Here is a 22,308-nt window from a genome sequence, read left to right as displayed (position 1 = left end):
AAGAGCATCTTGTATGGTGGTAAACCATTCTTTGCTTGTGTTTATGGGTGTGTCGGTCGGAAGTGGATTTTCAAGTTCTCTAAGGATAGAGAAGAGCTCTTTGGAGTCGGATGCTGCATTGCTAATGCGAGCATTGTAGGCGTTAGCTTTATGTGAGATGATAGCTGATTTGTAGAGGGTATTTGCGTCTTTGAATGCTTTAGCTGAGTCCGGGGAGGGATGTTTATTATGGGCATGCTCAAGAGAGCGTTTTTTCCTTCTAAGGGCGATTAATTCCTCGTTGAACCAGAAGTTGGATTTTTTGTTGAGGCGCCTTAGTTTAGAGGTTACAGGTGCTATGGTGTTAATCGCTATGGAGAGACATTTGTGGTAGTACTCAGCGATAGTAGTTGGGTCATTGCTGAGGATTGAGTGGGTATCTAGCAATTTGTTCAAGGTGGGGTCGAAGTTCTCAGCTGTGAGCTTTTTAGAGTTTCTACTTTCGATGATGTCCATAGATATGTTCTTGGGTGTGCAAGGGTCGTCGCTAGTGATTGTAAATTCTATGCAGTAGTGGTCTGTCCAATTCAGTGCGGTTATCGGGACTAAGGTGATGTTGGTGTTGAGGGTGAGGATCCAATCAAGGGTTCTGCCCTTGGTATGGGTGGGGACATTGACGTGTTGGCAGAGGTTCATGTCATTTAGTGCCAGGATGAGGGCGGTTGCTATGCGGTTGATGATATGCACATGAAATATGGCACAGTAAGCGCTGTCCCTGTCTGATCTCCTATGGGCTTCCCGTCTCTCTAGCCCAGGCTTCCCTATCCCAGGGCTGGAAGCTATGGATCGGTAAAGTCTACGATCTATAATTGTGACTGGAGTGATGGCTTAAATGTCTCAGCCTTCTCTCCATCTGGGATTTCCTACAGGAGAACCTATCCTAGCAAATCCTCGAGATGTCTAGTTTCAAAACGGTCTGGTGACACCCAGTTCCTTGTATTCGGCACTTCAACACGCTTGTGGGCCAAGAGAATAGCTATGGGGCAACATATTCGTCTTTAGCAACACTGATGTGAATCCCGGTCCTGCACTTAGAGACTGGTCTCTGGTATTAAGTGCGTTAAACAAGATGAATTGTGTTCCTTTCCCTGAGAGTGAAAGGGTGAATGCAAGTGGGAAGAGAGGAGGGGGGGAGCAGAGGATAATGAAGGGGACAGGGGAGGACAGTAGATTTGGGAGGAGAGGAGAAAGGGGTAGAGAGAAGAGGAAAGTAGAGTGGAGAGTAATGTATAGAGGAGAGGAGATCGGGGGGACTAGAGCAGGAGGAGTCAGTAGGAGTTTGTTGGACCATTAGAGGGACATGAGGAGGGAATATAGAGTAAGAGGAGAGGAGATGGAAGGAGAAGGAGGGAGTGTGATAGTGTCCACGTGAAACAGGTACACAATTGACGACCAGCTCTTCATTAGTTTTGCAAGCTCTCAAAAGGAAAGGTTGTTTCGAAGCAGACTATCCTTTAAGTGCAATTTCATGTGTACAAAGAAATGTTACTGACTGGTACACATGGATGCCCTTTGGGCTTGAAGGCCCAACCGACCAGAAGCCAGGTGGCTTTGTTTGCTTCCCAGACCTGTGAACCCTTGCTGGACCTCTGCCAGCATACCACTTCTGCTTTATTTATTCTTCCTAGAACTACTCTGCGGACACTAGGAATGGGGAATAAATCCATTTTAATCAGTCCACTGTCAACCTGTGGATTGTAGTGCTTTGCAAGCTGTGTAAAATATGAGTAATCTGTTAAGAGAGCATCTAGTGGAAGAAGCAATTTTACCTTTTGTAATGTCTTTTCGGATGGATATGATCTTCCTCTGATGGAGTCCTCATCTGTATGCCCTCCAACTTCTATACAATAGATTCTTTGAATATGTGTTTGCGTTATCAAACATTGTGGCAGGTCGACCGCTTGCTCCCTGTTTATTTTTAAATTGGGGTTTTGAAATTGGTGCCATTGGCGCCATGACAGTCATGCTGGAGTGGAGTGCTGAGACATTTACTGTAGACAGTTTAAGATTTCTAGATACATTCCCAGATGCAGTCTGTGCCTAGAGCTGTTCCTCAAAATGAGATCTGAGGGTGAGGGTTCTATGCATAAGGAGCAGAAATGGCTTAGAACATAACGGTAAGTAATTGCGCCTTCAACGGATTGCTTTTCTCCTACAGATTGCTTTTCTCCTGCAGATTTCTCATTTTATAGACTCCCCAAGTAGTTGGGACCACAGAGGAGGGCAGAAAATGCTACAGTAGCGGATTTTTCTGAACTGCCCTACCAAAACTTCCATCAGCCCTCCAAGCAACATCCAGACAATAGAGCCTGGTAAACGTGTGCAAGAAAAACCATGTGGCCACACGACAGATGTCCCCAATGCAACTCCTCTCTGTAAGGCTGTAGAAGCCGAGACCCCTCTCGAGTGTGCTCTGATGCTGGGAGGAAGCCCCCTACCTGCAGACTGTTAACCTTCTGTGATGCAAAGAATAATCCAATGAGACAGCCTGCTTGGTTACAGCTAGACTCTTGCGGGACAATGAATGGGCCACAAACAGCGGACCTTGGGCGTCCTATCGACGTAAAAGCTCAAGGCTCTTTGGGATCAAATATATGGACTGAGAAAGGTGGAACTCAGAAACCACTTTCGGGAGAAAGCCAGGTCTTGCTTTAAGGGAAACTTTTTGCAACTTACTAACCCTCCTGGCTGATGTGATCGCAACCAAAAAGGCTGGTTTCAAAGACAACAGTCTCAAGGAACAGGAATGCATGGGCTGAAACAGAGCCGCCATCAAGAATATCAGAACCAGATTTAAGTCCCAGTCCGGGACAAAAAAGGGAGTTGGTGGAAACTTATTTACAAGGGCCTTCAGGAATTGGGCCATGACCGGGACCGTAAAGAAAGAACTTTGATCCAAGACCTTTTGAACACAGACAAGGCTGCCAAATATCCTTTGACTGTGGTAACCTGAAGGCCTGCTGAGGCCAGTGACTTTAGTGATGGGGCAAGAGATGGGTTTGATCTTGCGTTCCCTGCACCACGCCTCAAATCTTTTCTACCTGCAAGCGTACAGAGATCTTGTAGATGGTCTGTGTGCAGCCAGCAACACCTTGAATACTTCCTCGAAGAGGTCTGAATCATCATACCTCATCCTCTAAAGAGCCACGCATGTAGGTTGAGCGACTCCGGTGTCGGGTGGAGTACCTGACCTTCCAACTGCGTCAGGAGATCCGGGTGCCGACGCAACCGTGAGATGGACAGATCCAAGAGATCGGAATACCACGTTCTCCCCGCCCAGTTCGGGGCGATCAAGATCATGGTTGCTTGAAACCTCTTCAACCTCCTGAGAAACCATGGAAGGACAGGAATCCGGAGGTGGGGGTGAATGCCTAGTGAAAAGGGAAGGTCCAATCCACCAGGAATGCGTCCCCCAGTGCACTGTTCTCTGGGAATTCCCTTGAGCAAAACTATCTGCCCTTCCTGTTGGACTTCATTGCAAACAGATCCACTGCTGGGGTACCCTAGAGAGAGAAGACCTCCTCCAGGACTTCCTGGCACACTTCCCACTCGTGTGAGACCATGCCCTGCCTACTCAGGTCAGCTGCCAAGCTGTTCTCTCGCCCCACCAAATAGACTGCAGAGACAGAGATCCGGTTCTCCAGTAACCAGAATCACAGCTGCATCGCCTCTATGCAGAGAGGGACGGAGCGTGCACCACCATGCTTGTTCAGGTAGTGCATGGCCACTGTGTTGTCCATCAGAATCAGGACATGCTTTCCCTTGAGAGACGGGTGAAAGCCCTCACGGTTAGCCTGATGGCTCATCACAACTCCAGCATGGAGGCCAGAAGGGTTCCCCCATCATAAGATTGCTGTAATCGTTCCACCAGCTGAGGTCGTGGACCACTTGGCTGGACACCTTTAGAGGATCCATGAGCGCACTCTTACGTCCCGTCCCTTTTTCTCCATACTGCATGGGCGTCCCTTCCTAGGGATGGGAGACGGAACCTTTTTCACCAGAAAAACCTTCCCCTCTAAATTTAGAGGTGCGCGGATGCGCGGCCCAGGGAGCATGTGCTACCCGACTCTGCCCACTGGCACCGCTCCTGTTGATGCGGAAAAGGGGACTGAGGAACGGGCCGATTTCACCAGCAATCCTGGGTTACACACTCTTCCCCAGATTCTTCTTCTATCTTTTTGTCTTTGTCATCCAGGTACTTGGTCCACCAGCGTCACAATCCTCCCCGGCGCATGTCGACTTCAGCGGGCTTCAGCAGGTGTCCAGTCTGCGAGGGGCTCTTTCCTATGTCTGACCCCCACACTCTTTGCCTCCGCTGCCTTGGCCCTGACCACGGCTGGGAAGGTTGTCCTGCGTGCGACGCACTGACTGCACGTGCACTGAAGAACAGGCTAGCTGTGTGGAGGTAGCTCTTCGAAGAGTCGCCTCCAGAGGACTTGAAGTCTGTTAAACGGAGATCGAGGCAAACTATTTTCCATCACACCCCGAAAGGGCGACTCCTTCCCGAGGAAACGCCCAAGCGGGAGGAACCTCTCGGGATCTTGTACCAGCACACGCACTGAGGCTAGTTCAGCTAACACCAAGAGTCTTGGAGGAGGCTGGGTCCAGGGAGCCATGCACCACGACTTTGGAACGTGGCACAACAAAATGGCTCCTGTGGCAGAAAAAAATGGCCGCTCGTCCGATGCCGCTCCTAAGAACAGGGCAACAGTTTATCCAGCAGGGCAGGTTTCCCTTGCAACCTAGGCAGGGTGCGCTCTGGCCCCAGCAGCAGCCAGCCACTCCGTCAATATCTCCTGCCTCCTCTTCTGCCTCTGAAGACGGGTTCTTCTTAAGTTTTTTGGCGCTGATGCGAACCCCAGAGATGGGAGCCAGCCTACGGGATGCTGTTGGGGACTTGCTCTGTCCAGTCACTCCACCGGCACCCATAGTCATTCCTCCCATGGTTTCACTGCCACAAGCCCCAGCGCAACACCCGCTGCCCCTGCCGGCTCCTTCGATTCTGGCTCCTCTGCCTGCCACAGCTCAGGCGGTCCCGCAGCAGCCTCCGGCTTTGGTCTCCACACCATAGCCCACGGCGCCAGCACCCCTCCACCCGCTCCGGACCAGCCGGACACTCTGGTGGATGAGGAGGAGGATCCTGATACACCGTTGTCAGCAAAGGCCTTCCACGACAGGCTTACAGGTTTGGCAGACTATTTGTGCCTTCCTCACCCTGAGGTGGAGCAGCCTGATGGGAAGGGGGGGTCCTGGCAAACGTCCTCACCCTAAGACCCCCTACCAAGACGGGGATCCCGATGCAGAAGGACGTTGTGGCACTGGCCAAGAAGAGGTGGCTCAAGCCACACTTGGCCCAACCTATCAATCGGTGCCTCAATGGCAAGTATAGACAGATGGAGAGGTATAAACTCTTGTTGTCGGTGCACCCCCAGTCGCACTATTTGGTGATCGCTGTGGCATCACTCTACTCTAAGCCTCTGTCATCCTCGGCCACCTCGCCCTCGGCACTGCTAGGCAAGGAGGAGAAGATCTTGGAGGCGTACAGGAAGAAGCTGTACTCCAACGCCTCCCTGCACATGCATCAGGCCAATGCGGATGCCATGCTAGCAGCCGCTAACCAGAAGCTTTGGTGGGAAATAGCGGATTTCCCCCCGGAACTACCTGTGCAGAGCCAGACACGCTTCAAGGCGGGACTAGGAGAAGCCAGGCTGGTAGCGCAGGACATCATGAAGTCCACTGTGGCCCACGTTGATACCTCTGGCCGGGCCATCTGGATCACCACTGACATGAGAAGGACGCGTGGCTTTGGGCTACTAAGCTTAAACCCAATGTCCAGGATTGCATATTGGACCTTCCGTTCGAGGGTAGTGACCTCTGTCCCACTACCTCCGACGAATTTGATCAAAAGAACAGCTCACAGACTGAGAAATCTTTATCCTGATGTAGGTCACGCCCAAGGCGTACGACCAGCCGCATCAACGTTCTGACATGGGGCGGGCGTTCAGCGGTTCTGGGGATTCCAGGAACGGAGGTCGAGACAACCTGTCCGCTCGCCGAGTCAGCACCGGCGCAGGCAGTAAAAGCGGGACGGGGGCAGTAAGGAGCAAGGGCTTCTTCCAGTCCTCCTCAGCTGCAACCTCCAAAGGAAAAAAAGACATGACTCGTTCCTTCGGGTCCACATGTCTCCAGTGGGTGGCAGGCTTGCCTTCCGCGTGCATTTCTGCCGCCAGAACTTGCAGACCCCTGGATCCTATCTGTAGTATCCATGGGGTACCGCCTACTGATACCTCTTTCTCCTCCCCTCCCACAGATTGGGACGCAACTCTGTTGGCGGAAATCCAGTCGCTCGTCGGGAGCCAGGCAGTGGAAGAAGTACCAGCCTCCCAGAGAGGATTAGGCTTCTATTTCAGGATTTTCGCCATACAGAAGAAGAACCAGGCTGGCCTGAGAGTTGTGTTGGACCTATCCACCCTCCACTTCTCCCTCCCTCTTCAGAAATTCAAGATGGTTACGCCAGCACTCATTGCAGAGACACTAGACAGGGGAGACTGGATGTGCTCCCTGGATTGAAGGACGCCTACTTACACGTTCTGATTTGGCAGCCACATCGCTTCTTCCTACACTTCAGGATCATGGGCTGTCATTTCCAGTACAATGTGCTACCCTTTGGCCTCAACTGAGCCCCCAGGGTATTCACCCGACACATGAATGCAGGGGCAGCCCTCCTCTGGGCCACCATGTCTACCCGTACCTGGACGACGGGCTGGTCAGGGCGAGATTCATGCTTTTACTGCCTATTGCTACAGCTTTAGTAAGACAGGCCGGCACCTGGGCCGCTGATTAAATGCCGTTTCTGCCTGCCTACAAGGACTTTGTGAGGGAGGAAAACAATGTATTTCTGTACTGTTTAGCATTCCTGTCTGGGTTGATATTTCAACATGCAGGCTGTGGCCTCGTACTGTGTATGAGTTTTCAGAATAAAATACATTTTGCAATGCATTTGACAGAAAAGGAAAAAAGCAAATGGCGGATGTTACACAAAATGGACGCCATGTGATTATACTGACGATTCTGTGTTTGCGATGTTTGTCACATGATGCGATTGGTTTCCGCCCAACATAATATACGGTTAGGGTCGTTTCTGGACTAACAAACCCTCCTTTTGGCCGTAAGCCAAGAGCATTTAGCATTATCCATACATCTCATCTTCATCCGACCATGAATTCTGAACTATGCATGCTACTATAATTGTCATCTTCAACATTAATTGACGAGAGTTCCTTGATTGTTACAATTTCTTGATTTGCACCTTTATCTAATTGGTGAGTGGGTTTTTCCTTCATCACGTGTACACATTCATTTGTAATTTCAGAACAAAAGATTGGCAGTATATGCAACAACAGTAGAACATGAGGATCCCAAGTATCGTGACTAAAATTGCAATTAGCTTCCATCCCCATGAACGCAGTAGTTCCCAAAACCATGTGCTTATGTTCAAATTCCAACCAACTGTGGGGACATGAATACAAGAACTCAGGATGTGCAATTTCTTGATCGCTTCAAAAATCGTAGGGGAGGCGTCACTTACGAATACACAGCACGCTGACACCACGATTTTGCACACACCCCCACGATCAGCCAAAATTATATCAAGAGCCATTCTATTCTGAAGTGTCATTAATCTAACTGCTTTCTCTTCTAGTGTCATGTTATAGAGTATATCGGTAGTTCCATTTATTGTCCTTTCTAACACCCTGCACAGTTTCCTTATATTCCATGAATTTATTGCTTGCCCCCAAAATGGTATAAATGACTTTGCTATGTCCCCTGCAATCAGTCCTGTATCATCCCGCCGTGGCATAGATCTGGATAGTTTAGATATGTCTGACGTTTTGGAAAGAAATACACCAGGGAAAATAATTCCTAAGTAACAGGTCCCTCCCCAATTTCTACGTAACCAGGGATAAGCCTGTTCCCCACATATAAAATAAACGGGATCGCCTACATATATTGGTGGTTCTTCTTTCTCAAGCACTGCTGTATTCATACATCTAGTAAATGTTCCTACCGAATAGGAACCCTTTTTCCGTAAGCAAAATGGGACAGTATGTGGACTGTAATTAATAGTATAGGAGGGAGGCACAACATCCTTATTCCCTATGGGAGCCATGTTGAAAGTGATTACAGAGGATTTGTAAGGCACAAAGAGCCTATCTACTTGTTTGCCATTGGTTTTATTATTCTTGCCCTGTTAAATATGGAACAACCCACTGGTTCAATTACCACTTTTTCAAACTCATCTATGTTTGTTCCATCCAATTGACCAGTATCACTGTTGTTCCACTTTCTGTAAAATAGTGCACCCAATGATGCATAACATGCATTGTTAAGTGGTTAAGGCTGCACATACCATCACATTCCTTTTCCGCCATGCTGCGGTAAATGGGAGCAGACCCAGCAGTTGGATCCATTCAGAATAGCATGAGTCATATTCATAATCAAAAGCAATGTATTATTACCACACCCTCTTCTGTGACTCTCTTCTTGTGAGGGGAGAGTATAAGAGAGCACAAGTACTGGGCTGCTTGTGGTAGGGGCATTGGTAGCAGGCAAAAGAGAGAGTATTTACAGTTTCCAAATACCAAAATATTGAGGTCAATGTAATCAAGATGCAAAGTGGTTTCCTAATTATTAGCACATGTTTCCCAAAAGAAATTCTTCTGGGCATTCGTTTAGTCTCTATTTCTATAATATCAGCGTTGGTGCAGGAGGGAGCAGGAGTAAGTATAGGCATTGTCTGCAATGTTTATCTCGGCAATGTTCGTCACAAAGAAATTTTTCCCAGCAGCACACGTTAAACAGCAAAGCGACAAGTAGCAGCAAAGCGTTCAGGCCAGTTCCAGTTAGCATGCTTAATAAATTGAGAGCAATCTTATGTGATTTTTGCACAGTACTCCAAAAAGGCCAGGGCACGCATCAATTGTATTGGTACCATATGCCTCCCCGCTTGTCCGCACAGGCTCGCATTGGCCATTTACTTTCCAAAGGTAGCACCAGGAAACCGCGTTTCAGAGCTTTCAATTTGATCCAATTTGATACAGCTCATACGCTCCATTTCCCTATGCCTCTGATTCCCATTTCATCCGTGTTGGGAATAGAGGCAAAACAAATACGTAGATCAGATCACTTTCGGTTTCGAGAACGTAGGTTGTACCTTATCGCTCCAGGTACTGTGTGATCAATGAATAATGCATTTTCATTTCCAGTGTCAGCCTGTGATGCAATGAGTGATGATGCGGCAGCAGTCGGGCAAGGCGGAGGCACCTTTGGCCCTTTGATCCTTGTTGCAATCTCCCCATGCCCTTTCTCAGGCTTAGGAAGCACTTCTGGCAGAGAACTGGCGATGGTGTCTTTGTGGTCGAGTGCAGCGGTTTCTTTTTCGGCGTTCGGATCAGGCAGCTCTTTTAAAAGGGACGGCATTCTTTTCGTATGCGTGGCATGGATCCATGACTTGCGACCATCCACTCGGACTGCAGTCTGTGTTGCCAGGAGGACCTGGTAAGGCCCCTTCCATCGCGGTGTAAGTGAAGACTTAAGTTCAAAATTTCTGGTGAGGATCCAGTCTCCAGGCTGCAGACAATGCCCTGGACCGGTATATCTGACAGGACGAGCCTCCTGCACCTGCTGATGAATTAAATGCAAGTTTTGAGTTAACAGTTTACAGTAAGTAATGAGCAAAGGGTGTTCAATCTCTCGTAACCTCTTAGGCTGTGGGGCACTCCAAACATTTGCTGGTCTCCCCATCACTATTTCATAGGGGGAAGAGTCCAGTCTTTGCCCGCACAGAGGTACGCATACACAATAAAGCCAATGGCAGCGCATCAGGCCACTTCAACTGACTCCCTGTGCATATTTTACTGAGCTTATTCTTCAAAATACCGTTTTGGCGTTCCACAAGACCAGCACTCATCGGGTATCTGGCCGAGTGAATCTTTTATCAATCTGTAGGCCTGCACAAATCTGTAGTATCACGGCTGCAATAAAATGCGGGCTGTTATCTGACCATACGACACTTGGCAAGCCAAAACGGGGAAAAATATTCTTTTCTCCAGCATGGGGTCTGGCATGGATTCACATGCTCATGAATATTCCCCGTCGTCAGGCTGGGAATCCTCGGTAAAGAAAAATCAGTATCAGTTTTGTTTCTAATCTGTCTTTCGTAGTAGTAACCAATCACTGATCTCTGCGTCATACTGACCACAGCCAATGACTGCCATCTCCCTAAGCCCAGCCTCTGGCAGCCATCTTCAGATTTTTACCGCACGTTCATGTGTTGGGATCCTGGTGCTATTGCTCTCGAGCTGTAGTGCGTTTTCGCGCTTTTTCCCCGCCCGACGAGATTGGATCGTTTCATGCCATGAACGCCAGGGCATCCAAGCTTTTCCAGCTCTGCCCGGAAGAGAAGAAGGAAGGTTTCCTTTATCAACGGCGCGAGACCAAGAGGAAGACGGTCCTCGCTGTACCTCTACTGGATGATATCTGGGATGAGGGTCTCGCCCTTCTCAAGAACCCATCCACAACGCCTGCGAAAAGGGATCGGTACGAGAAGAAGTACCGGGTTCCGGACGCGGCCCCCTTGTGCCTTCGGGCACAGCCGACCCCGGACTTGGTCGTCTCCGCGGCGGCCAGGAAGAAAGCGGGGGGCTTCGGCCTCTACGTCGACCTCCCCACCGGACGGTGAGGGAAAGAAATTGGACACAATGGGACGCAGAGTCATCTCATCGGCAGCGACGACGAGTAAGGCTGCAAGCGCCTTAGCCATCGTAGCCCGCTACGACAGGGAGTTGTGGTAAAAGATCGCCCCCCTGCTGGACTTCCTACCGGATGACAAGAGGACTGAGGCCCTAGAGCTCTTGCAGGAAGGAGAAGTGGCGTCGGACCACGCCATTACGATAGCGACGGACATCCCTGACACTGGTTTTCGCCAGTTGGGCAACGGCGTGTGCCTTAGACGGCGTGGATGGCTCAAGGCAACGGACTTCCGGCAGGACGTGCAGACCAGAGTTTTGGACATGCCATTCGACGGGAGCAACCTGTTTGGGAAAACAGTGGACGATTCCCTACAAGGCATCAAGACGGACATGGAGACGGCCCGGGCTCTTGGTGTTCTCCAGCAACAACGGCCGCCCTTTCGGAGCGCCGGAGGCAAGCAGGGTGCCTCCAAAGGTTCCGGCGGCGGATATTCCACCTACCGTCAAGCAGCCCGTTCGTCGTCACAGGAAGCCTACAGGGGACGAGGCAAGTCGGGCGGACCCTGCTGTCGTCGCCAGGGAGGAAAAGGCGGCAAAGCCTCGTCGAAGCAGGACTGAACCGGCCGTGGGGTCGGGCCCCCACCGAAGCATCCCGGTGGGAGGCCGGCTGGCGAACTTCTTCAGCGTGTGGGAGTCCATCTCCACCGACCGTTGGGTGCTGGACGCCCTGGGCCAGGGTCACGCGCTCGAGTTTCTAAAGAAGTGCCCGCGCGTTCCCCCCGTGGACAGGTAGGAACATCACGTCCCTCAACTTCTCTTGGAGGTAAAGGCGATGCTCAAGAAAGGTGCCATTGAGCTTGTCCCAAAGAGGCTTTGGGATACTTCCTTGTGAAGAAGAAGACAGGAGGATGGAGTCCCATCCTGGACCTACGACGACTGAACAAATTCATCAAGGCACAGGAGTTCCGGATGGTCACCCTCCAGCACGTCCTGGGTCAGCTGGAGGAGGGCGATTTCCTGTCGTTGGATTTGGAGGATGCCTACTTCCATATCCCCATCCTAAAGGGACACCAAAGGTTTCTCAGATTCGTGGTCCAAGGGCGTCACTACCAGTTCAGAGCCCTTCCCTTCGGATTGAGGTTGGCACCCAGGGTGTTCACCAAGTGCCTCGCACCGGTGGCGGCGCGGCTGCTCCTGGAGGGGATCCAAGTCTACCCCTACCTGGACGACTGCCTCATCCGACCAAAGACAAAGGAGCTCGCCGCGGAGCACACGGCGAGGACCGTCCAACTACTCACGGACCTGGGATTCTCCATAAACTACGCCAAGTCCCACTGTTTCTGGGAGCAAAGCTCGACACAGTGGCGCTTCTGGCCTCTCGTCGGAGGAAAGGACGAGGGCCATCTTGCGCAAGGTGCAGCGGATGCTGGTTGCGGAGGCGGTGGTGGTCTGTCCGGTGGTTTTCTTAAGAAGGGCATACCACTCCAGCAAAGGAGCTGCAGGACTCGGACATCTGAAGTAATATCCTGCCACTGTGGCCAATGTTCTGCCAACCGTCCACCAGCCGGCAAGTCATGGGAGGGAAAATCAAAGTTGCTTAGAGGGCAGTGCCACCCCCGCTGCTGTTTGCTAGCCTCCGGAAGCCCCTCTGCCCCTTCCGGGATGCGAGAAATGCTTCTGCCCCTGCCTGGCCTGTGGGAGCTGCGCTTCCCTGCTGCAAGGCACATGGCTCTTGTAGCCTCTGCTCCTCGAGGCAAAGCTGAAGGCAAACTTGGCTGGCTGCGGAGCTAGGCCCAGCAATTTTGCGGCTAATATAGACTCTTTAAACTTTTTCAGAATCAGGCTGAAACTCTACCTCAAAAGGCATGTCCAGTAGCCTATTCTGGATGTTCGGGGAGAAGCCAGAGGTTTTTACATAGGCTGGCCAGGCAGCCACAATCACACTCTTTCTGGTGATTTTGGCTGCCTGTACAGCAAGCCCTTCCGGAGAAGGGTGAGAAGCCAGTTAAGTTGTATCTCCTCTTGCCGGCCTGTACGTCCCCTAAAGTTAGTTGACCAGGGTAATGGAGCACGGATCTTGCCACAAAGAGGCTAGGGGGTCCGCAATTGCTGGATTAAGTGGCATGTTCTGCTCCGTCACAGGACCTTCATCCAAGATGTCCGTCATCTTGTAGCCCTGAACACGCTTTGAAGAGGACTTAAAACCTAGGCTGTCAACTACCCTCTCTACTAGGTCCCAAAACTAAGTGTGGATGTAGGTGTAGAGCTGAGCTTGCTGAGGTTCCCCATCTAGAGATGTTTCCAGGCTGTTGCATTGTGAAATCCTTGAGATAATGCCAACAGGTCTGCTTGGTCGGCGAAGAAATCCACACCTCCCGACCCTGTATACATGGGATTGATGTCCTCCTGGTCATCGCCGTGGTCTGCATCAAAAATCGGTGCCATGGACTCGAATCTGGACCTGGAGAGCGGTATAAAGGACCCTTCGTCGATAGTCGGTGCCAAGGGTTTCTCCTTTGCTCCCTGGATCTAAAGTACGCTTATCTACATGTCTCGAATGGGCAGCCACATCGTTCCTTACTGTGCTTCAGGATCATGGGCTGCCATTTCCAATACAAGGTGCTACCCTTTGGCCTCAACTCGGCGCCCAAGGTATTTACCAGGTTAATGAATGCAGTGGCAGCCATTCCCGAGGCCTAAATCCACCATGTCTACCCATACCTGGACGGCTGGCTTGTCCGGGCCACCTCTCCGGAAGCGGTTCATACTGCCTCTGCACTGATGAACACGCTCCACGACTTGGGGTTCACTATCAATCTCAAGAAGTCTCAGCTGCAGCCCACGCTGAGCCTGACTTTGGGCCTCACCTGGGACACGAGCTCCGTGAGAGTCTTTCCCTCAGAGGACACGATTGCGGCCATCAGGTGAGCCACAGCTCACTTCCTCTCCAGGCCAGTGACCTGTGCCTGTGTTACCAACACCTATTGGGTCTTATGGCAGCGGTCCTGTTGGCCGTACCCCACACAAGACTCAGGATGGGGAGATAAAAGCTGCACTTCGCATCCTCATGGAATCAGGAGAGGGGCTCCGAAGCGGAGCCAGTCAGCATTCCTCCCTTTCTCCACTCAGACCTACAGTGGTGGTCCGTGGATTACAGTCTATGGCAGGGCAAGCCCTGCCGACAGCTGGTCCCTCAGGTCAGTTATTATGGACTCTTCCCTAGAGGGCTGGGGAGCCACCCTGGGCAACCACAGCGTCCATGGACTCTGGATCCGGCAGGAGCAGGAGTCCCACATCATTTGGCTAGAATTGAAGGCCATATGGCTGGCTGTCAAGGACTTTCTCCAACTTATCGAGGGCAAGACAGTTCTTATCCAGACAGACAACTGCACCAGAATGTACTATGTCAACAAGCAGGGGGATACCAGATCCCCTAAGCTGTGCAACCTAGCAGTCAGCATGTGGGAATGGGCTCTGGAGAACAACATCTACCTCATGGCTGTCCACCTACCAGGGGAATTCAACCTGGAAGTGGACAAGCTCAGCAGACTGGGGGTGGACAATTACGAGTGGCAATTGAACAACCTGGTACTGGAGATCTTCCTCAGGTGGGGGCATCCCCAGGTGGATCTTTTTGCCTCGCGGGATAACAGGAAATGCCAGAAGTTCGCCTCCTGGCAGCGGCAGGGCTCCAGCTCCCTGGGTGACGCATTCCAGATACAATGGAACGACATGACGGCATACGCCTTCCCACCCACACCCCTGGTCCACAGTGTGATCTGCAAGATAAAGGATTCCTGGCACCTCAGCATCGTTTTGATAGCTCCTTGGTGGCCGGCGAGACTGTGGTTCTCCGAGCTATTCAGCCTATCGGACAGACCACCCATTCACCTACCGCTGGGCCCAGCCCCTTTCCTGGCCCAGCAGGGGGACAGCGTACTCCACCCTGCTCCTCACAAACTAGCCCTCGCAGCGTGGTTCCTGAGCAGGTCACGCTGAAACACTTGAGCCTATCTCAGGCTAACCTAGAGATCATCCAGGGCGCTAGAAGCAAGGTTACTCGGAACCAATATAAGAGTAAATGGTACCTTAATGTTGTGTTGGGCGCCTTGGCGCACAAACCCTTTGAGCCAATGGCATCCGCGGACATCAGGCTGGTCACCATAAAGACAGCTGTGCTCATGGGCCTCACCTCAGCTCGCAGAGTCAGCGAGATCCAGACTCTGGTGGCTTCACCACCTTTCACAAGGACAAGGTCGTCCTGCAAATGCATCCTGCGTTCCTTCCCAAGGTGACCTCCTCCTTCCATCTCAACGAGAAACTAGTCTTACCCACTTTCTTCGCTGGCCGCAAGGACGAGCCTCAGAGGATCTTGCGTCGTCTGGATGTCAGACGTGCGCTGTAATACTACCTGGACGGTTCCAAGGACTTCCGCAAGTCGGACGTCTTGTTTGTCACTTTTGGTGGGTCAAGGCCCGGTTATCAGTCCTCCAAGCCCTCCATAGCAAGATGGGAGGTCGCGGCCATCAAGGAGGCCTATGAGGGGCAGCACAAACCAGTGCCAGCTAACTTGCATGCCCATTCGGTCAGAGCCAAGGCCACGCCCATCGCGTTCCAACGGTATTTGCCATGGCAGCTCAGCAGGGCAGCTACCTGGGCCACCCCATTGGCTTTCTGTAAGCACTACTATTTGGACGCCACCTCTAGGTCAGACGCAGCGTTCGGACAGGCGGTTCTAAGAAACCTGTTTTCTTAAGGAGGGTCTCCTCTCCATCCTGGGGCTACATTCAGTTGTAATCGCCCATACAGTATGGAGGAAAGGGGGCGGGGTGTAAGAGTAATTTATAGTTACTCACCATAGTGACTGACATACTCTTAGTCCATAGTCCCCTTTCCTCCATACGTCCCACCATCCTCCCCCCTAATAATACTGGTGTCATCAGGCAATGCTGAATATTGTCGACGCGTCAGTGGGGACTGAGGAGTGGCACCGGTGGGCGCAGTCAAGCGAGCGCATGCTCCCAGGGCTGCGCCCCCGCACGCCTCTAAATTTAAAGGGGAAGAAGATTTGTGTGGTGAAAAAGGTTCTGTCTCCCGTCCCTCGCGAGGGACGCCCTTACAGTATGGAGGAAAGGGGACTATGGACTAAGAGTATGTTAGTCACCATAGTGAGTAACTATACATTTCTTCCTGCCTGGACCAGATGCGAGATATTGCTAACTTGGTACAATTGGGACACAGTCCATCTAGATGAGAGAGGTGGCTAAGCTACACAGTCTGCCTAGTCGTGGTGGGCTAACACGTGTGTCAGTATGCTAGCTTTAGGGTGAGGTAGGAGTAATGAGAGAGGCGGAGCAGATTTGAGGGGTGCAGTCATTGCTGCGCCCCTGTCCACACCACACTAAGTGTGTGTCACTGCTGGTTGACGGCTGCTGCCTTCTTGCTTCCCTGGCTAACACTCGCAGACACGATCTGGAGCTGCTTTTGTAGGAGCTGCCCTTTGCCTTGGGACCCTTAGCAGAGAGCTGTCCAGGCAAGGCTGCCCTGAGGGGAGGTCAGAAATGGCCTTGCCAGGCCAATCGGGGAGCAGTGCCAGGGAAAGGGAGGCGGACAAAGGGAGAGCTAGCACGCTAGCTGCTTTGCAAGTGCGGGAGGGCAGAGTTGCAATTTAACCAATCCGAAAGGTGGAGGACGCATTATGTGCCGTTTATAAGGGCAGAAGGCAGGCCAATCGGGGAGGAGTGTGGCTGGGAGGAAGACGCAGAGCAAAAAAGCTGACAAATAGTGAGAGAGTGAAAACAAAGATGGAAACAAGATGGAGGAGGGGGGTCAGTGATTAGAGGATTGGAGCGAGAAAGCAGGGGACACAAGTGAGAAAGAGTGAAAGGGAGAGAGTGAAGACAGAGATGGAAACCAGATGGAGAAGGGGGTAGGAGGCGACAGAGGGGCACTCGCCTTGTCAAAGACCAGTACGGAATGCACAGGACCCGTTCACGTGGGCCCGCTGCTGGAAATACTGTCCTGGTTGCAAGTGAAACAGGTGAAGCATACAATCACGGGCGAGGGAGGGGGTTGGGTGGACTGGGAGAGGGAGTGCAAGGGTCACAGAGCAGAGGATCACATCGAGAAAGCTAATGAAAATAGTGAGAGTGAAAAGAGAGAAAACAAAGACAGAGATGGAGGACGGGGTCAGTGGGCAGAGGATCAGAGCCAGAAAGCAGGGGGCAAAAGTGAGGGAGTGAAAGGGAGAAAGAAAAGACAGAGATGGAAACAAGATGGAGGAGGGGTCAGAAGGGCACTCACTTTGCCAAAGGCCAGGACGAAAGATTATAATTTTTTTATTGGATTGGGGTAGCGATTATTGTAGCAGGGAGAAAGTAAAATATAGTAACATTTTGTATTTAAAAATCAGAAGTCTCCTGCCTAAATCTGGAGGATTGGCTTGTATAGCAGCATGGTATATGCCCATACAACCATGCAATAGTGATAATAATGCCATTCCTTTTAGTAGTTGTTTGCTTTTACTGGGTAGGGAGTTCAAGTAGAGCCTTTAAGAAAACAACATTCGAGATGTTTGCCCGATGAATAGTAAAGGCGGGAAATTATAGAGTTAGGGGATTAAGAAGGCTGTAATGGAGTAAGGCGCGAATGAACACTGGCATGATACATGCAGGTTCTTGAAGAGTATTGGGAAATTTGAAAAGATACATAGGATACTGTTAAAATCTAAAGCCCTGTAGGAGATTTTAATGTTTACAAAAGGGTACATGGTTGTTCACAGCTGGTTCAGAGAATGGAAGAAAGGTGACCTGTGGAGATTAAGCTTCCTTTATTGGTTTAGGAGGTTGTGTTCAATTAATTGTGGACTATGGTTCATAATTGTTAACTATGGTTGGAGGGGATCGCTCTGGTCATAAGTTGATCTTTGTTAGTCCATAGTTGACAATGGTCTGGCAATTGTCAACAATAGTTGGCAATGATCAATGGGCATAAATAGCCATAAATCCCCACTGCATGCTTATTGCATGACCCTGAAAGAAGTATCCCAATATGAATAATACCAAATGCTTGAGCCTGAAAGACCGAGATACAAGGCATTATAACCACACACTCGGGCTCTGAATATGTCCCCGTTATGCCAACCCTCATCCTTGCACAACTGTTGCATTCATTTTCACTCCCATATACCGAAAACAAAAAGATGTTCTCTCTCTTGACCCACCTGAGCATGCTGAAGTTATATGATTTATAAAGGATACACAATGTTTTAGGTTTGGCCTCATTAGCTACCCGTTGATTGGAATCTCTATTTTTTTTTTCGGTTCGTGATGTAAGCGTTGTAGTGCAGCTGCATAGCAATGAAATGCTGGCAGAGCGTTGAATATTTTATTCACTGTGTATATGCATTTGTGCGATTCAAAAAATCCACACTGTCCATAAAGCAGCGGCTTTGGAGCCGTTAGTAATACATGTGGGGGGTAGTTTTAGAACGTTACGTATATGTCCTATTTAAATATTTGAAATCATGCACTTTATGTGTATCTGAGAGTTCCGAAGTGAATAATGTAATTATACAAAAAAAACTCCACATAAATAAATCAAACCTGACCCTAAGCACTATCTGTTTTCTAGATAAACTATCTGCTACACTGGAAAAAGAGAAAGATGTTTTGATGGGTTCCAGCTGCTAGATTAATTTCGGGGGTAAAAGGTATTTTAGCAGGAAGAGAAACAGAATTCCAACGTATTAGAGGCGTTGCGCCATTATAGGGCATACTTGGTAATTAAACGTTCTTGCATCTGCATTGCTTTTTCCCCACAATAACAACATTTTATTTATTTGATTCCAGGTTTCTCTAATACACCGCCTGCCAATTATTTCAACCCACTGACGGCCAGTCCAAAGAGCAGCTCTCCCTCGAAACTGTGGAGTCGCTCATAAGCATCTTGTTACAGAAGCCAGAGTAAAGAAACAAAGAAAAAAGGGCATGTCAAGTGAAAAAAAGCCCTAGTGCCTCTAGACCTAATATACCCACTTATTGTGAAGCTGTAGAAAAGGTGTGAGATCCTGCTGGTGCCTTTCGGCATTTCGTATTTACCTCTTGCTTTCCTTTTGTGGGTGTTTTTTCATTTAGTCCAAGGTACTTTTTTAAGTGAACAATTTTTTTTTTATTTTGTTATGCTTTCGTTTTTTTTGTGCTGCTGCCAAAGAACTCGGGCCAGTTGTGGTTTGTTTAGCTTTCTTTAATTTGTATTTTGTAGCATCCCGTCCTTAAAATAGCTGCAACGACTGAAGCTTTACTACCCAGAACAGATCCATTTAATATACACCTCACCCCCAAGTATAGTACTTTTTTCAAATTAAACTGCCAAGAATGGCTTTCTTTGTGCCTAGCCTTTATACATTTTTCACATTTTGGTATTGGATGAGCTGGGTACAGTACCTTCTTTATGACGGGAAGGGCGCTTTCAGACTTCCGTTTCAGTGCAGCTCCAGTTGCTGAATTGGGTGCTCAGTGACTCGCAGTGTAGATATCCACTGCTCTTCTCCATATTTTTGCCACATAGTGCAGTGTAATAAAATGCATCGTTTTAATTGCTATGGTGGCCTTTGCTTGCCCTCCAAACAGTCTCCAGGGGCACAATTTGTTGCTGTATAAGGAGAGTCAGACCAGTACAAACTAAGAGCCAAATGTACAAAGGAATTTCACTATTAACCCTGCCAATGAGATCCTCTTTTGTAGTTTCATATCGGTCAGCCTGGACCAGTCCAAACGCCCAGTCTATAGCAAGTTGCAACAGTAAGTCCCTTTCTAAGAAAGATAGCAAGTGACAATGATTGGGCCCAAGTGTACTCCGGTTAGCAGCACAAAATGGCTTCCTGCTGCATTGTAGTGCAGATGGACAAGCTGCTGTGTGGTGTATGGCTAGAGTTCTCTCTAACCTACTGGTGATCGTGTAACCTTTCTGAAATGCCGTTCTGACTCTATGATCATGCCCTTTAGCCAATTTGTATGAACCAGTAGCATTGGTAATAACGTTATAATAGTACTATTAATTGGCAACAATGCATCATTGATTGAAATGTGACCATTTACTTTTGTGTCTGGTTATAGTTATCGACTTTGGCAGAGCAAAACAAGTGTCATTTTTGTATTTAAATATATATGATGTGGTTTGGGATGGAGGCACCCATGTGTTTGATCTGGATAGGAGGTCATGTTTAAGAAAGCTGCATTTTACGTCTGCTTTGGTTGTCATGAATTCATCTCAGGAATTGACTGCACTGATTAATACTATTCTTTACATGTGAGCCTAAAAATGTGATTCAGAAAAAAACATAGCTACTCATGACCTCATTTTGTATGGACGGTGCTATCCGGTAGCCCCCTCTCCCATAAAACAGATGGCAATCTGCCGTATGTGGTGGTAAACAAAGCCCAATTATGTGCCACTGGTTACCGTGCCATTTCCCGTCTTGCATGAATGGGTGCTGGGCGGTGAACGGTAATGGCAGCGACCATGTACAAACATGGCGGCCGTCATTGCATGGAATCCCCATGAGTTCTGGCTGCTTAGTCACGTGCGGGCAGAGATGTCATTGCTTATTCCGCATGAAGCCGAGACAAGCGCTGGACATGTTCCAAACGGAAATGTAACCAAAATGGTCAGGAGGTAGGAGGACTTCCCCGGGCAACTTTAGCCACCTGTTTTATGTACTTACCCATCCAAAATGAGGCCGTTGAAAGTGTATAACAATGCAGTTAACTGTGAATAATCGTTTTGTGAAAAAGTATTATTGTGGCTCTTGTTTGGTACAAATGCTTTGTCGTTTTATTGTTTTAGTAACTGGAGAGCTTCATGAAGAATGTAAATACTGTTGTCACAGGAGTGTCTTTTTGTTTTCGTTTGTGTGAACATTTCAACATATATTGTATCTCGACTAGAGTGTACATGTTTCTTGTTTAACTAGACTGGTGACTTGAAAGCTCATTTGTTTTATGATGGCGATTCTAATCATATTATCGTTATATTGGGAAAACTTGTTATTGTTTTAAAAGTGAGAGTTGGACCTGCGCACAATTTGAGCCTCTTAATATCCAATGTCCCAACGTGCATTGTGAAAGCGCGTTCGTCGATTCATTTCTGTACACTGGCCTGCTGGCAATACAGCCCTGAGGCTGCTTTGGTGACAAAAGTACCGGCGTTGATGAGTTTAGTTGGCGGTCATTGGCCACACACAACATTCTGTGGCAGAATGACTTGCACCGTTGTGGGTCATGTGGCAAAATGTCAATTGTGTTGAGAAATCAACAACTGCTTGTTCCTTTATCAAATGGAAACTGCTGATTTGGAATGTCCAACACTGAAAGCTACACTGTTTTATCCTGTGAATTGTCTGATTCTGTAATAATAAGCAAACAAAAGGGTGGCTCCACGAATGCAAAGGGTGTTTCTTTTAATCATGCCCAATGTTTTTCCCAGGTCCACAGTGGACTGACCTGGGAGATTGTATAAACTTGAAATACATGATTGTGAATGTACATAAAGACATTACAGACTTTTTTTTGTGACAAACGAAAAATGTTTGACTATTCCTTTGTTTCTTTAATGTACTTTCTAATGCTTGTGGTAGCTGGAGATATGTGCCTTCATGCCAGTTTGGGTGAAACTTGGCAAATGGTTGTAAATATAATAAAGTGCAACAAGACTGTTTGATAGAATTTTGCTGCAGTGCGTCTCTTTATTGATTGATCCAAGGTCGTTAACACATGAGCTGAGGTGGGTACACAAATATCACACACTGCACTTGAAACTAGATTCCTCCCACTTAGAAGCTGAAGGGCTGAGCCAGCCGTGCCAGGATTTGAAGTTGCAAAGAGCAGGGCTGACTAATGTCAAAGGAATGCGCTTAACCCATTCGCTTTCTGTACAAAGTAAATGTATCTAAAGGATTATTTTAGCATCAAATGATGTCTCTTGAGGTCTTTATTCTAATAAGGCGTATAAGGCCAAGATACGCACCTTCCACATATTTATTGTCTTTTGAAATTGTGCCTATGTCAGACTGGATCCGGAAATCATTGAACAGCCACTAGTGGGTGTGTAACTCAAGAGCCAGCTACATCGTAGCCATTGTGTGCAGCACAAGTGCATGATCTGACCTAGTTGGTTTACATATTAGCATCATTTCCTTTTTTTGCCCACTCCAGACATTTCTCTGGATATTTACCACATTGGTTTTTGCCAAGTCATTTTGAAACGCGGCTCATTCCTGTCACCCGAAAATGGTTTCAGTGTTAAAGCCTTTCACGATTATATTGGCAGCAGATGTCTGGGTCCGTGGGGGAAACAAAAAAGTGAGCCACGCACCCATGGGCCCCAAACTCCTCGAAGCAGGGCATGGCACGCCATGACCTCGCAGGTCGGCCTGGGCCTCCATGCATGATCAATGCGGAGGTTGATAATGCAGCCACAGTGGCGTGCAGCTTGCTGCGCTAGTTGAAAGATGTTGTAA

The 22,308-nt window shown here is 49.1% G+C and overlaps 1 protein-coding gene across 1 annotated transcript in view; it reads left to right on the top strand.

The window, feature by feature from the left end:
• NUP210 (nucleoporin 210) overlaps positions 1–21,514 on the top strand; it is a 1,233,892-nt gene extending 1,212,378 nt beyond the window's left edge. Inside the window, exon 40 of the mRNA XM_069643978.1 lies at positions 18,641–21,514. Coding sequence (XP_069500079.1) covers positions 18,641–18,732 — 92 coding nt within the window. The 3' untranslated portion in view covers positions 18,733–21,514. The remainder of the gene's footprint in view (positions 1–18,640) is intronic.
• The last annotated feature ends 794 nt before the right edge of the window (positions 21,515–22,308 follow it).

This window comes from Ambystoma mexicanum, chromosome 2p (assembly GCF_040938575.1).
Source record: "Ambystoma mexicanum isolate Mex_15411 chromosome 2p, UKY_AmexF1_1, whole genome shotgun sequence".
Lineage (NCBI taxonomy): Eukaryota > Metazoa > Chordata > Amphibia > Caudata > Ambystomatidae > Ambystoma > Ambystoma mexicanum.
Note: the sequence above shows the minus strand (reverse complement) of the source record. Positions and strands in the feature narration are given on the sequence as shown.